This window comes from Stegodyphus dumicola, chromosome 3, assembly GCF_044657685.1.
Source record: "Stegodyphus dumicola isolate Sdum_Otavi_A_Nest chromosome 3, ASM4465768v1".
Classification (NCBI taxonomy): Eukaryota; Metazoa; Arthropoda; class Arachnida; order Araneae; family Eresidae; genus Stegodyphus; species Stegodyphus dumicola.
Genome location: NC_140770.1, coordinates 27849067 through 27864115, shown reverse-complemented (window position 1 = coordinate 27864115; position 15049 = coordinate 27849067). Strand labels below are relative to the sequence as shown.

Here is a 15049-nt window from a genome sequence, read left to right as displayed (position 1 = left end):
ATATATAAATATTTATAAAATGGTGAGATTATCATCTTGAGAAAATTGGGGTATAAGTCTATTGTAATGCAAAACAATTGTAATACATTGGAGATTTCTCTCATTTAAAGAAGAAATATTAAAATAGTAAATTAATTACAGTTGATTCTATGAAAAAAGGTTGATTTTTCAAGGGTTTAGTCTTTTACAATACAATCATCAACAATTAAGGAAATCCTAATTGTGTTTCATCTTACCAGACTACATGAGTGAAATTCAATTAGAATATTTTCAGTTGCACGACTTCAGTGAGATGGAGACTGTTTCAAAAATCTCTCTTCATCCTTCAACTAACTAAAGACACTTATGGACTTAGTACCCATATTCAGCAGAATGAAGATTTTAACTCTGCCACTTACAACTAGTGAAAAAATTATAAAAGGCAAAAGGGAAGGAAAAAAGTGTACTCCCCCTGTATTACATACTACTACACCATAGAACAACTTCAAAAATTTACTTAATTTCAGCAAAAATCTTTTAAAATGGTTGTGCACCTTCAATAATAACTTCTTAATGCAACTAAAAAATTTTGATTAGATATGAAGGCTTCATTTCATTAAAAGACTCACACTTAGATTTTTTCGAATCTCCTGCCATGAACACGACTAACTCTTCGTGCTGTTTATGCGAAAGGCTCATCTATTGCTTATCATGTTCACTGCTTATCACGAGGATTCTTCCTCTTTTAAGTAATATGCCATGTTATGCCAGGACAAAGATATGCCACATCACACGTGCTAGATACAGGATGTGGCTTTCCCAGCCGAGGCGCCTGAAGAAGTGCCCAGCACCTGAGCCTTCATTAAAAGACCTTGTACTAGATTTTTACAAATTTAAATTAACAAATCACAAGAATAAATCCAGAAGGTATTACTGCAAAATCAACTTTCTTCATCCTCTACTAGATAAAATTAACTTCAGTAATATCTTCTATAGTTGCCAACATCATTTTCTGACAGTTAATATTAAAACTCTACTTTGTTTAGATACCAAAACACTTTGATCAACAAGCTTACCAATCACCATGACCTAGATTCTACAGCAGATTGCTACTGCAAAGTACAAGAATCTCTTCCATTCTTCCACACACATTTTCACATGAAATCTGGATATTGTTTCTGACTTACAATTAAGAAATCTGATGAAATTAGATACTAAATTCAGACTGATTACCAGAATTAGCAAAGAATTGTTAGCAATTAATTAGTTCCTTTATTTAAAACATTTCCGTCAAACATTAATTGTTAGATACTTGCTTTATTCAGAAACATTACCATCAACATTACAGTTCAAATCATTACCGTTCTAAAAAAATTGTTGTTGCCAATCAGGAAAATACATTTTTAATAAAATTAATACGTTGCATTTACATTCGGCATCCTGACTTAATTACGACCTTGGAACATTAAGAACTTATACTTAAAAAATTAAATCTGTAATATTAATGTTTATAGTTCGAAAGTCTTTAACTGTCATATAGATTCACCATCGTTTTCTATTCTTTTTCCGTGTCCTAGTTTTAGTAATATGCGGCATGTTGTTATCGTTATCCCCAGTAACACTAATGTCATCCCCATCGTCTTCTGATTCAGCTTGACACTGCCATGACTTTAAGTGGCTCACATGAGCTGTCGTACTAAAGAAATGTCCTTTCACCTTCTCTTCTAATTGAGTCACTCTATAGGTATCACTTGTAAAACTTCTGTAACTACCAAAGGTCCTCGATACTTTTGTTGTGTCTTGGTTGATTCTCCAGTTGATTTAAGTACTCTTCTCATAACTACTATTTCTCCTCATTCGAATGTTAAAGAATTGCTTTTTTTCTTGTCATAATTTGCTTTCATTTTCATCTGCATATCTTCAATTCTCTTTCTAGCTTCATTCTGTAAGATTACTGGATTCTCCCATTTATTTGCATCTTCATCTGTAATCATCCTCATCAATCCGTCGTTAAATTTTGGTGAATAACCATGAAGCATTTCGAAAGGAGTTTTATTTGCAATCTTATTTATCATACTGAGATTTCTTTCGCATTCCTTAATCTTTTTGTCCCAGTCTCTCCGATTAGCATTTTCCATACTCGTTTTAATCGTAGCCAAAATTGTTCGATTTGCTCTTTCCACCATTCCATTACCACTTGGATGTTGAGTTGAATTGAGTGTATGACTGATTCCATTATTTTGACAGTACTCTCGCATTTTGTCAGTTTCAATGTCAGCATTGCTTCTCTCAATCTATCAAACACTTTTCTAAGTTTTCCCATCATTTCTTCCCAAGATTTAGCAGGAATTAATATGTCGTCCAAATAGCACAATACTTCTTTATCAAGCAATGGACCTAAAACTTGATTCATAAGTCTCTGAAATTCTGCAGGAGCATTAGCTAACCCAAAGATCATACGTTCAAATTGATCAGTATCATCTGGAGTGATGAAAGCTGTTTTCAGTTTCGCTTCTTCAATTAAAGGAATCTGTAAATATCCATGAGCTAAGTCCAACGTAGTGAAAACTTTACACTCACTAAGATATTCAAGAAGATCATCTATCCTAAGGAGTGGAAATTTATCTTTAACAGTTTGCGAATTCAACTTTCTATAATCTATCACTAATCGTAATTCACTTTTTTTTTCCTTACGAGTAAAACTGGACTGGAATTACGGAGATCTTGTTTCAGGAACAATTCCATATATCCAAGAAATATTCCAATATTTCTTGCATTCATTTATTATCCTCTTTATAGAAGCAAGCTCTTTGGCATTAGTTTTGTATGACTTCATGCAAATAGGCTTACTCCCTTCAATTTCTTTTATATTCATTTTTGTCAAGTTTGTACACCCTAATTCTTCCATACTTGATGCAAAACAATCTCTATACTCATTTATCAAATATAAAACTTCCTGTTTTCTCTCTGGCATAATATTGTTATTAACTTTAATTTCTTCTAAAGTAATTGGTCTCTTAAACTTCTTAATTTCATTTATTATCATTATTTCCTTTTGACTTGAATTTTCAGTTTTCTGATCTGAACTTGGTTCAACTAATTCTGCTCTACCGATAAATTGATTCTCTTTCAAAATTAGTTTTCGATCGCTGTAGTTAGTGATTGGTATCACTGTTCCTCCCTGTATTACTTCCAATAATGAGCCCAACTCATCTTCCGATCCACTTATTAAAACAATCATTATTTATTTCATCAGTTTGAACTTTCACGAAATTAACCATATTACTTTCAATTTGAGTTTCTTGGGAAGTCTTTAGTTTAATTCGCGGAATGTTGCTATCGTTTTGCAACTGTGAAAATGGGCAATCGTTAGCATAGCGTATGTGCAAGGTATTACCTATCTTGGCATATGCAGTATATGGTAAATCAATCCAAGTTCGACCAACTAATAAGTTGCATGGTTGCGTTTCATCTCCTACAATTAGAACTGTAATGTCCTTTTCTTCCACATTATCAATCTCTAAGTTAACAGTTACTTTTCTCAATATTCTAGCGGCTGGTTTACTCTGGTTCCTAAAGCCAAACAATTCCTCCATATCAGGCTTTATAATAAGATTCAGTTTCTTAGCCGCAGACTGTTTCAATAAACACGAACTAGAGCCCATATCTATGATTGCAGTTATTTCTTCTCCATTATTGATGCGAGCATAATTTAAATATACAGCTGGTGAAACACTTGAATTCTGGTCCACGGATAAATTATTTTTAACATTTGTCAAGTCTGAACTCTTAGACGTACACTTTTTAAAAGTATGACCCTTTTCATTACATTTCCTGCAAATAATTTCTTTTTTAGGTTGAGAACAATCCGTCGCTATATGTCCATAATCATTACAAATGAAGCATTTTGGCTCACCCTTTTCACTGCAGATGCCAGAATTATATTCCCTTTTCCTTTCGTCTATTTTATAAAATTTATCTCTCAGATTGTATTTATTATCAAAACTGTTTTCAAAACCCACTTTGAAATTACCATTTGTCTGCATAGTTAACATTTCTGTGTCTTGAATACTGATTATAGGATCCTTCATAACATTTAGAACCAAATTTAGGCTTAGAATTATGCCTAAAAGTTTTATTTTCTACTTGAAGTACTTTTATCCCTGCTCGAATATTTTCATATTCATCTAGTTTCTCAGCCAACTTTTCAGGATTAATGAATTTAGACCAATCATTAATGAAATGGTCTCGAATAGCAACGGGGACCCTTTTCTTTAAATTGATCCATAATAATAAGTTGTTTGAAAGAGTCAAAATCTGTTACATTTAATCCAGCAAGCCTCTCTTCAAAATAATTTTTTAATTCAAACGTGAAGTCCTTCCACATATTGCGCAACATTTTAATGTGATCAACGAACTTTTGCTGACACTGTTCAGGGCTTAACTTAAATTTTCTCAGTAGCAGTTATTTAAAGTGCTTACAGTTGTTAGCTTTTTCTTCTGATTCACGGGCAATTAATTGAGTTCTTATTCACGGGCAATTTATTTCATAAGTCAATACACCCAACAGCCGAGAAACCCAGTTTTGTTTTTCTAACCCAATACACCGTGCCTGTCTCTCAAATAAAACTAAATAAAAACTTACATCACCTTCATTCAAATCATACTTATGCATTAATTTACTCATATCACAAATATTACTTTTACTAACATTAGAAGGAACAGAATCATTTACATTACTACTTCTGATTTCTGCTTCTATTTTCAATTTTTCAAGTTCAAAAGTTCTTTGCTTATCTCTTTCTATAATTTCCATTTCAAATGCTCTTTTCTTATCTTTTTCTAAAATTTCTAATGTTTCCCTGTCTAAACGATAATTTATAATTCTATCTAGCATTGTTTAGTAAAGTCTTCATTATAGTTCTTACTATTCAAAATCATATTGTTACGGATTTGGTATTTAAATAGCTAATGTTAGTTGAATTATAAATTAATATTCCCCGTGCAGTGCAGCACGTGACGAATATTATGAGAAAGTTAAGCCAGAAAAATTAAAAATACGAGAGCACGCGCATTTAACATTTAATAAATAAATATCTCTTTTTGATTTTGAGAAAGTCCCAGAAAATTCTCGCACGCGATTTAAAATCTTATAAAAGGAAGAAAACCTCTCAGTTCGGTGTGATTTTAGTTAGTTACTTAGTTTGTTGTTGTTTTAAGAATTTGTTTAGAAAACTGCTCTTGTTGATTGTAGCGAATTTGCGGATTAGCTTTCTTTAGCTGTTTTGAATTACGTTCTCTTGAACGTTTGAGTAGTTAAAAGATAACTACTGTGAGATATTGTAATACTGCACGAATATCTGGGGAGATTTAAGCATTTTTGTTGTGATAATAATAAATTTTGTTCATTTTTTTCATCCGACTTGTGCATTAATTTCGTAACCCCGAAGCCTACAATTTTAATATCAGAAGGGACATCTGCATCAAGTTCGAAAGCAAGTTCTTTTAAGTCATATTTCTTGCCTCTTGCCAAATAAGCCATCTTAGACTTCAATTTTCAAATAATAATACAATAATTATACTTAAGTTCTTTCTGTTTAATACTTAAACATAACATAAACAGTTTATAAATTATGTACCTTTCTACTTTAGTTTTGGCGAGCTTCCGCATTCAGTTTAGGCTTAACGTACATTAAGGTAATACCTTGTTAAATCCTAGATAATAATTCTAGTTAATCCCACTTCTGAAATGTTAGCAATTAATTAGTTCCTTTATTCAAAACATTTCCGTCAAACTTTAATTGTTAGATACTTGCTTTATTCAGAAACATTACCATCAACATTACTGCTCAAAAACATTACAGTTCAAATCATTACCGTTCTAAAAAAAAACTGTTGTTGCCAATCGGGAAAATACATTTAAAATACATACATAAAATTAATACGTTGCGTTTACACAATTTTGCTTTAACAATAGAGAAAATACACTCAATTTATACTTAAAAAAGATATAAACTCAGTCTCCCAACTTCTGTTTCCTTCGAATGGAAAGATACTGTTTTAAACAAAATCAGGTACCTATGTATTAGCACAACTATCTTGGCATAATTTTGTTTTTTTAAAGAAGATACGAATTATGACTTTGAGTGCAAAAAATTATTTACTACACACACACAATATTACAGACCTAGCAGAAGACCCTCTGAGCACCATGACCAGCTTTATCCAGTCATGAGATTTTTTGTCACTTAATATATATATATAATTTAAGATATTTTGCTTTCTACTTTCATGAATAATATAAATGCCATCTTGATGAATGCAAGTTTATGAAAATAGAGACTAAAATAGGTAACTACACAAATTTAGCTAATAAAGGCTCTTTAGATACATTTAGGTCTTCATGACAGATCCAAACACCTGGGCTGCTCAGAGGGTTAATTAAGAATTTAGTGCAAAAAATCAGTCCATAAACCTACCTAAAACAGGTTTTTATTTCTGGTACATCTTTTTATTTTGTTTGTTTTAGGAGGAAATTTTAAATCTCACTTTTTCTTTTATTGCAAATGCTTTTTTTTTTTTTCAGGTACACGTTCGACTTTTCAGGTATTTTTAATTTATTTCAAATAATATTTCAAAATATATTCCGATGTTTTTGAAATATTTTTACAGGATTTTCTTGGGAATTAAAATTGTGGCTAGTGTATTTTCATAGTTTACTTGAGACTAAAACTGAACTAAAGTTTAACTTAGATATTCAATTAAATCGAAATTCACTCAAGTAGTCTTGGAAGACTAAACACGATTACGATTTCCTTAATTCTTGATGATTCGAAAAAAGCTAACATCCCTTGAAAAGTCAGCCTTTTTTCACCCAATTAGCAATAATTAATTTACTATTTTAATATACTGTGTCTTTAACTGACAAAAATCTGCCATGTATTACAATACTTTTCCATTACAACACATTTTTACTCTAATTTTTCTGCGACGATCATCTCACCATTTTTTAAATGTGATATGATCCACGCGTGATATGAATCTACAATGATATGTGAAAATTTTAAAAGCTTACATTCTCAGATAATGGAGGCAGCAAGCATGCATTTGAGCAGCATGGCAAAGTGGAATGAAAAAAGGGCTGCACAATAGTAACAACTTTATAGTAAAAGGTTACTTTAATCCAACTGGAAAAGAGTTGAAGCATAGCAGCATGATTACATAAACAGAAAATGGATTCGTTTTCAGATAACATACTTTAGATTCTTGGAAGGGGATGTAGCCAAATTAAAATCAGCAATTAAAAGGATAAGTTAGTAATTTCAAGATTCCTATTTTTTTTTTTTTTTAATCTTGCACATATTGTTGTGTGTGTACGGGTTCGTTACGAAATGAATGCACAAGTCCGATGAAAAATGAACAAAAATTTATTAGTATTACAAAATGCTTAAATTTCCTTAGATATTCGTACAGTATTACACTATTTCACAGTAGTTATCTCTTAACTACTCAAACATTCAACAGAACTTAATTCAAAATAGCTAGAGAAATCTAATCCGCAAATACGCTACAGGCAACAAGAGCAGTTTTCTAAACAAACTCTTAAAACAACAACAAACTAACTAAATAACTACTCCATTGACAGGTTTTCCTCCTTTTTATAAGATTTTAAATCATGTGCGAGAATTTTCTGGAACTTTCTCGAAATCAAAAAGAGATATTTATTTATTAAATGCAAGTGCTCTTGTATTTTTAATTTTCTGGCTTAGTTATCCTTTAATATTCGTCACGCGCGGCACTGCACAGGAAATAAAACATTTTACGTTATAATTCAACTAACATTAGCCATTTAAATACCAAATCTGTAACACTGCCCCCCTTCCCAAGGACAGCCCGTCACGGGCAGTACAATCCCTGGACAGGAAGCCAAACTTACAACTATGGCATAAATGCAATAATAAAAACAAATCAAATGTTATCAAATAAATACAAATCAAATACTAAATACACATTTAGAAACAAAAAGGACCATAGTCTTACACTATTTACATTACGTACTATGGCCATAGTAATGAGCTAATCTGTCGTAACGAACGACTTTAGGTTTAGAGTTCGAAGACTTACGGATCCGAACCATGACGCCATTCAGCCTGTTTAGGACTGTGTACGGACCATCCCAAGATGACCGTAATTTTGAACAGAGTCCTTTCCGTTGAGTCAGATTGCACAACCAAACCTTGTCTCCTTCGTGGAATTGATGTTCAGTAGCTCTTGTGTCTCATCTTCATCTTCTCCATTGCCAAGTTGACTTGCTCTTGTGCAAAGTTGTGCATCACTTCAAACTGGGCCTGGAGATCTTGAACATATTCCTCAGGCGATGAAGGCGCATCTGGAGGGTGACCAAACAAGAGATCACAAGGCAGACGAAGGTTACGAATGAAGAGCATCTGTGATGGAGAATAGCCGGCAGTCTGGTGTTTCTCTCCGACACAGTATGATTTCGGCAGCTTTCTGAACTGGGTCTTTCAGACAAGGCGTCAGCGTTTCCAGGTGAGGATCCCTTCTCAGATGCTGAAAGCAATTTGTCGTCTTTGAAGTCTAAGGAAAAATTGTATTTCCTTAAAAAGTCCAGTCCGAGTATGCATGGATCTGTAATATCCACCACATATGCCGTGTGATGGTACGCAGCACTTCCAAACGTGATATTCACGTTTAATTTCCCAGCTATGTCGATCTTGTCACCAGACACAGTCTGAAGGGTATCACAGGATGGCGTCCAAATAAGTTTATCTTTTAAACTGTTCAGCTAAATCTTTCCTAATGATGGTAACATTAACTCTTCTGTCAATGATCATATTGCAAGGAACTCCATCGATATGCCCATTGATGGACAGTCCATTACTGTTGCCACTCACTGTAGAAATCTTGAGCGTTTTAAAACATGGGTTTTCATTATCTGGCAACCTCTGTTCCTTGATATGATCATTAATTTGTTCCCTGCGTTGTTGCTGAGAAATGGTCTCAATTTTCGTACCCTGTGGTGTTCTGCAATTCTTTCGTACATGGCCTTCAGCTCCACAGTTCCAGCACTTTAGCGTCTTGTCAATCCTTTTCCGTCCCATGGTGTTTAATTGTCTTTTTAACCCGCCTCTTATTTTCCGTGCTCTGGGGTGTTCTGCAGTTCCTTCGTATGTGGCCTTCAACACTGCAGTTCCAGTACTTTAAGGTTGGTTTCTTATCACCAGTATTCCGTCTCAAGGAATTCACTGGTCTCATCAAATCATCTGCTTTATTATCCGTGCCCTGGGGTGTTCTGCAATACCGTCATAGGTAACCTTAAGAACCACATCTCCAAACACCTTAGAACTACTTTGTTCTCACTGCTACTCCGTATCAAAACGTCGACTGGTCTGGATAAATCATCTAAATGAGCCATCGGATCCACTGGTCCGTGGACTCGTACAGCTCTGACTGGGTAGCGATCTCTACAATCTTGTTTGCTGGGCTGCATTGACTTTCATGGCGTGCACTAGAGCGCTTTTCAAATCTTTAACATCCGCCATTCGCAGTGCGTTCTGTATTTCAGGATTTCGGATGCTGTGGATGAAATATTGCAGGGACAGGATTTCTCTTGTTTCTGTCGGGCACTCCGAAAAGGTGTGATGGGACAGCCTTTCAACATCTGTGGCAAGTTCCTAGAGTGTTTCCGTGGGCTTCTGTTGATGGGATTTTAATTGAAGCCTGCTGTAGTCTTTTAAACATTTCTCGCCAAAGCGCAGCTCCAATGCGCCGGATAGAGCTTCGAAGTCAAGTCTTTGATTTTCTGGAAGAGTCTGCAGGATATCCATTGCATCTGCTCTCACAGAAGTGGCGAGATGACAGGTCTTAGTTTGGGAATCCCATCCATTTTGCTTCTGCCACTATAGAAAACTGTGTCTTATACACTTACCAAGAAGTCTTCCCATCATATGTAGATAGCTTCAGAGAGGGACGAGCAGGCATGGATAGAAATTTAAAACCTCTGGACTTGTTTCCTGCCATCGCTATGAATTTCTTTAGGCTGTCAACTTCTTTGGCGACAGCAGCAGAAACCCTGACATCAATTTGGGTTTGGATCGCAGAAACCTTTTCTTCAATTTCTCCAACTCTGTTTTCAACCGTGTCAAATCTGTCTTCTATAGTTTCAAATTTGTTTTCTATTATGCATGTGATTTCTTTCTTAATTTCCTCTTGGCCCATTTTCATCTCGGCTTTAACAGCTTCCATCTTTTCTTGAATGGCTTCCTGTCTCACCCTAATCTCTTCTTTCATTTCTTCTTGCCCCGCTTTCATTTCTTCCTTAAACGAGGCAAAGGCTGATATCAACTGCCTTAACTGTTCTTCCATCGCTCTTGTTATTGGCATTCAAATCCCACTTCTGATATCAAAAATTGTTGCGTGCGTACGGGTTCGTTATGAAATGAATGCACAAGTCCGAAGAAAAATAAACAAAAATTTATTAGTATTACACTATATCACAGTAGTTATCTCTTAACTATTCAAACATTCAACAGAACTTAATTCAAAATAGCTAGAGAAAGCTAATCCACAAATTCGCTACAGTCAACAAGAGCAGTTTTCTAAACAAACTCTTAAAACAACAACAAACTAACTAAATAACTACTCAATTGGGAGGTTTTCCTCCTTTTTATAAGATTTTAAATCACGCGCGAGAAATTTCTGGAACTTTCTCGAAATCAAACAGAGAGATTTATTTATTAAATGCAAGTGCTCTTGTATTTTTAATTTTCCGGCTTAGCTTTCCTTTAATGTTCGTCACGCGCTGCACTGCACAGGGAATAAAACAATTTAATTTATAATTCAACTAACATTAGCTATTTAAATACCGAATCAGTAATGATATATAAATTAGAATGCAAAATAGAAGGGAAAAAAAGAATGACTTTATATGAAATATGATTTAAGTTATTGTCAAACAATTCTATATAATTATTAGTTAACATAATTACTGATAGTGTTTTTAAATAAATTTCAAAGAGAGTATGCTCCTTCTTTATCCACTAAAACTTATAACTATTAAAAATCACTATTCTTACAGTTACCAGTGATAAATGTAATACAGTAGAGATATAATTAAACGTTTTTGTTTAAACTTTACAGAATAAATTGGATGAAATGCTATTTTCCTAAATAAATGTCAGATAATGGGCACATTATCTAATTGTTCAGTCACCTTGCTACCTGCTTTTTCAGCATTCAATGCGCCGAATGTTAATTAATGGAAAGAGATTTTAAAAGATTAAAGAAGAACATTAATTGGACTTCTGAAAGGACTGGAACAAAATCAAGAAAATGCAGTTTCCAAGTGGTTAGAAATAGATCAGTATAAATGGATATATGTCTACAATCATATTTGATTTTACCCAGATACAATAATGATTTCCTCATAGGAAAAGTATATAATTTGCTTGCTTATCTCAAATGAGGACCCTATGCAATTTTAAAGGCTAATTATAGTGTCATGCATGAGATGCCAGGCTCAAGCATCTACATAAATTTAATGCAGTGAATAAGCAGTTTTATTTAGAAAAGAATATTTAAAGGGATGAATATACATTAAAAACTCTCTCATATACACCATGTCCCCAAAATTCTTTACCCAGCTTTTATTCTTGCAAACATTAATCATAGACATATATTTTCAGTCACAAAAATGTTTACAAATAAAGCAAAGATTCACATTTTGGCATTTTGTAAAAGTTAGAAAATCTAACCTTTTATACATTCCTCCAGTCTCTATATTTATATTAAAAAAAATGTTTGCATTCATTATAAAAAAAACCCTCTAAATACCTTTTTTTATTTATATAATGTGCCCCCTATTATTTATAATAATGTTGTATCCTCCTGTACAACAATTACCAGAGTATTTTTTTTACACTGAAATATTTAATTTCCAATTTTTGACATCAGTTTAAATATGCATTAAAGAGTTGTTTAATAAGTAAATAAGAAAAACTTGAGAATTCAAAGTTCATTTTCCTCTTAAATGCCATTGAACATTACTCTTTTGTGATTTACAAATATCTTAATTTATAATTTGTTACACTGTTATACAGAAAGAATTCTCACAGAAGTAATTTATAAGTTTTCAATATCTAAATATTTATTAACATTCTCAAGTATTAATTTGGAATCATAATTTGGTAATTATACAAAAAATTCATTAAAGCATAAATACTTTTCATTTTTAATTAGTGCAAATAATATTATTGGTTCACTACATAATACTGAATGAAGTTTTCCAATGTTTTCTAGAAAGTGAATTTTATAAAATTCTGCAAATAAGACTTATACTAATCAATATTTTTCACTATAATCTGCATAGAAATGTTCAGCACTTAATTTATTAACATCAAAAACTTTTCTGTAAACTGAAATTTTATTTTTAACTAGTATAAATGCAGACATATCGCTCTTCCAATTTGCGTAGGGCCTCTGAATATGATTGCAATTTTAATATCAAATATATAATTCAGTTTTCGCCTTACAAAGTCATTTTAAGATTTAAAAGTGGCAAAAGTCATAATAAGAATATTTGCATTGTTTTAAACATTTTTGTAACTAAAAGTACATGGTTGTGAAAATATAGGTTAGGTAAGGACTATTGTGCATACAGTGTATATTTAATGGAATTAGTATGAAGGCAATGCTACGATGAAAGAATATTTTTGACGATACCTTCCTGAATGATTTGAAGAAAATTTACTTGAGTAAAAATGAAAAGTAATAAAAGGCACGTATGTTTTATACTTCATTTTAAAACTGCATGCAAGAATACAGTCCAAAATAATTTTCCAAGATTGGAAGAGAGGGCTTAATTGACACAATTTCCAATTAATTCTACAAATGAAAGAATTTGTTTCAAGATAATTCTGAAAACAGACAGACATATCAGTTAAGAATATAAAAATTACTCACTTTTAAATTGATTACTCTTAATGTTGCAATGAGAAATACAGATTAAAGAATTACTTTCCATTTAAGGTCAGAGAAATAATAATAATATTGATAATAAAGCTATATCCCATTTTAAGATTTAACTTTTACATATTTACAATGCTGCAGCTTTAGAAGCAGAAATAACAAAAAAGTTTTACTGCATGAGCTTTTCTTGTTAATCTGATTTTTTTGCATTACTAAGTTACTGAAAAACTTCCTTAAGTTTCCAAAGGCTTTTAGTGCAATATTTCTTTTATATATCTTTCTATAGTTTACCTTCTTTTTCAAAGAACATACATCATTCATTTGTGATTGCTCATTTTCACTCCTATAAATAAAAAAAAATTCAGATGTGAAATTATATTGTGAACAATAGTATTTTAAATAAATAAAAAATAAAAAAAAAAAAAAAAAAAAAAAGGAAATTCAACTATAAAAAATTAAAATAAAAAAACTTAAAAAACTTAAGAAAACTTAAAATTATTTGTACAGTTGTTTTGAATCTGCATATGCAGATTCAAAACAACTGTACAAATAAATTTTAACATCAACAGTTCAGAATATCTTAATTCATTGAAGAAAATAAACCTCTTGATCATGTCTTTGAAATGAATACAATTTTCTATAAAATTAATGCCAAACTAAGGTTGATTTTTGACTAATATTATATTTTATATCCCCACACAATTTAATTATTATTAATAATAAATACTAAGTTCCTGGAAATATTTGTTTCATTTTAATTTCCTACTATCTTATTTTTTAATGGAGATATGTGCATCATCCATCTCATTTTTTTATACAGCTCTGATACCAATTAACAAAATTAATCAGATCGAGACCAATGAATTGCATAAATTTTGTTCACTTTTTAAGAAACATGGAACATGATTTTTAGTCTTGCATCATGCTTCAAAATTTTATACAACATTTGCATTTGCATAATTTGAAATGTGTTACATTTACTGAAGAAAAAACAGACCAAAATATACATTAATACATAAATTGTAAATTCTAATTAAAGCAAATCTAAACCATTTAAAAATCTTATTATATTACAAAAATTATTCAATAAATTTTTTTCAATAATTTTAAAATTGTGGAAGTTTTATTAAAATTTTTTTTTCTTATTATTTTTTAAAAATAAATTGCAAATATTTCTTAAAAGAATTTGCATCTAATTATTTAATAATAACTTCAGTTTTATGAAATTCTATAATTTGCTTTGTTTGTTTTTGAAAATATTAAAAGGATATTTCTCTCCCATTTGGGGGGCAGTTGTTAAACCTTAATGAGGAGCAATTGTTTCTAAATGTAAATATTTTGTCAGATAGTTAACAAATCAATCAAACGTGAGATAAATCGCTTAAATATGTTAATAATAGCAGATTTTAAAAGCTTTTTTCTAAAAAAAATATTTGTTTCTAAAGTAAAAAAAAAAAAAACACTTTTTAAAGTTTTGCAAAAAGTCTGTTTTATATTATTGATCAATATGCAACCCATAATTTTAAAGAGAATATAGAACACATACTATATATTTTCGACAAGAAACCAAGATTTTGCTGTAAAATTTCAGTTTTTTTATTTGCAGTTCTCAAAATTTCAGTTTTTCATTTTGCTATAAAATTTACTTTGTTTTCATTTGCAACAGCAATCATTTTAAAGGAATCAGAAAAATTTTCCCTCTTAGCTGTTCTTCCTTTTATGAGCAGAACAGGATTCATTTCTGCTACACAAACCCCTTAATTGCCTGAAACTCTGCTCTTTCCTTAGAAAATAAGTGACTTGTATAGAAGACCCTGTTGCTTCCCATAATAATTTAGGCCTGTTCTGTCTGAGATTATCTATGTGATTCACGACTACAGAAACTGCAACAAATTAAAAGTGTTACCTTAAGACAAATTTTTAAGTGTCACTGGTTCACTAGGAATGAAGCTGTTCGCTATGAATTAAATGTGGATAAAGTTGCTCCATGCACCGCAAACAAATTCCTTAGGAAAATAGTGTATGAATTATAACTACAAAGAACTATCTAACAGTAAAACACCCTGAGAGGTTCTGCTCCATT

General features: G+C 31.7%; 1 protein-coding gene across 2 annotated transcripts in view; it reads right to left on the bottom strand.

Annotated features, from left to right (window-relative positions):
* Nucleotides 1-15049, bottom strand: part of LOC118205439 (uncharacterized) — a 118686-nt gene that overhangs the window by 69365 nt on the left and 34272 nt on the right. For both annotated transcript variants that reach the window (XM_085812675.1, XM_085812673.1), the window contains exon 8: nucleotides 13258-13309. In XM_085812675.1, coding sequence (XP_085668801.1) covers nucleotides 13258-13309 — 52 coding nt within the window. The remainder of the gene's footprint in view (nucleotides 1-13257; nucleotides 13310-15049) is intronic.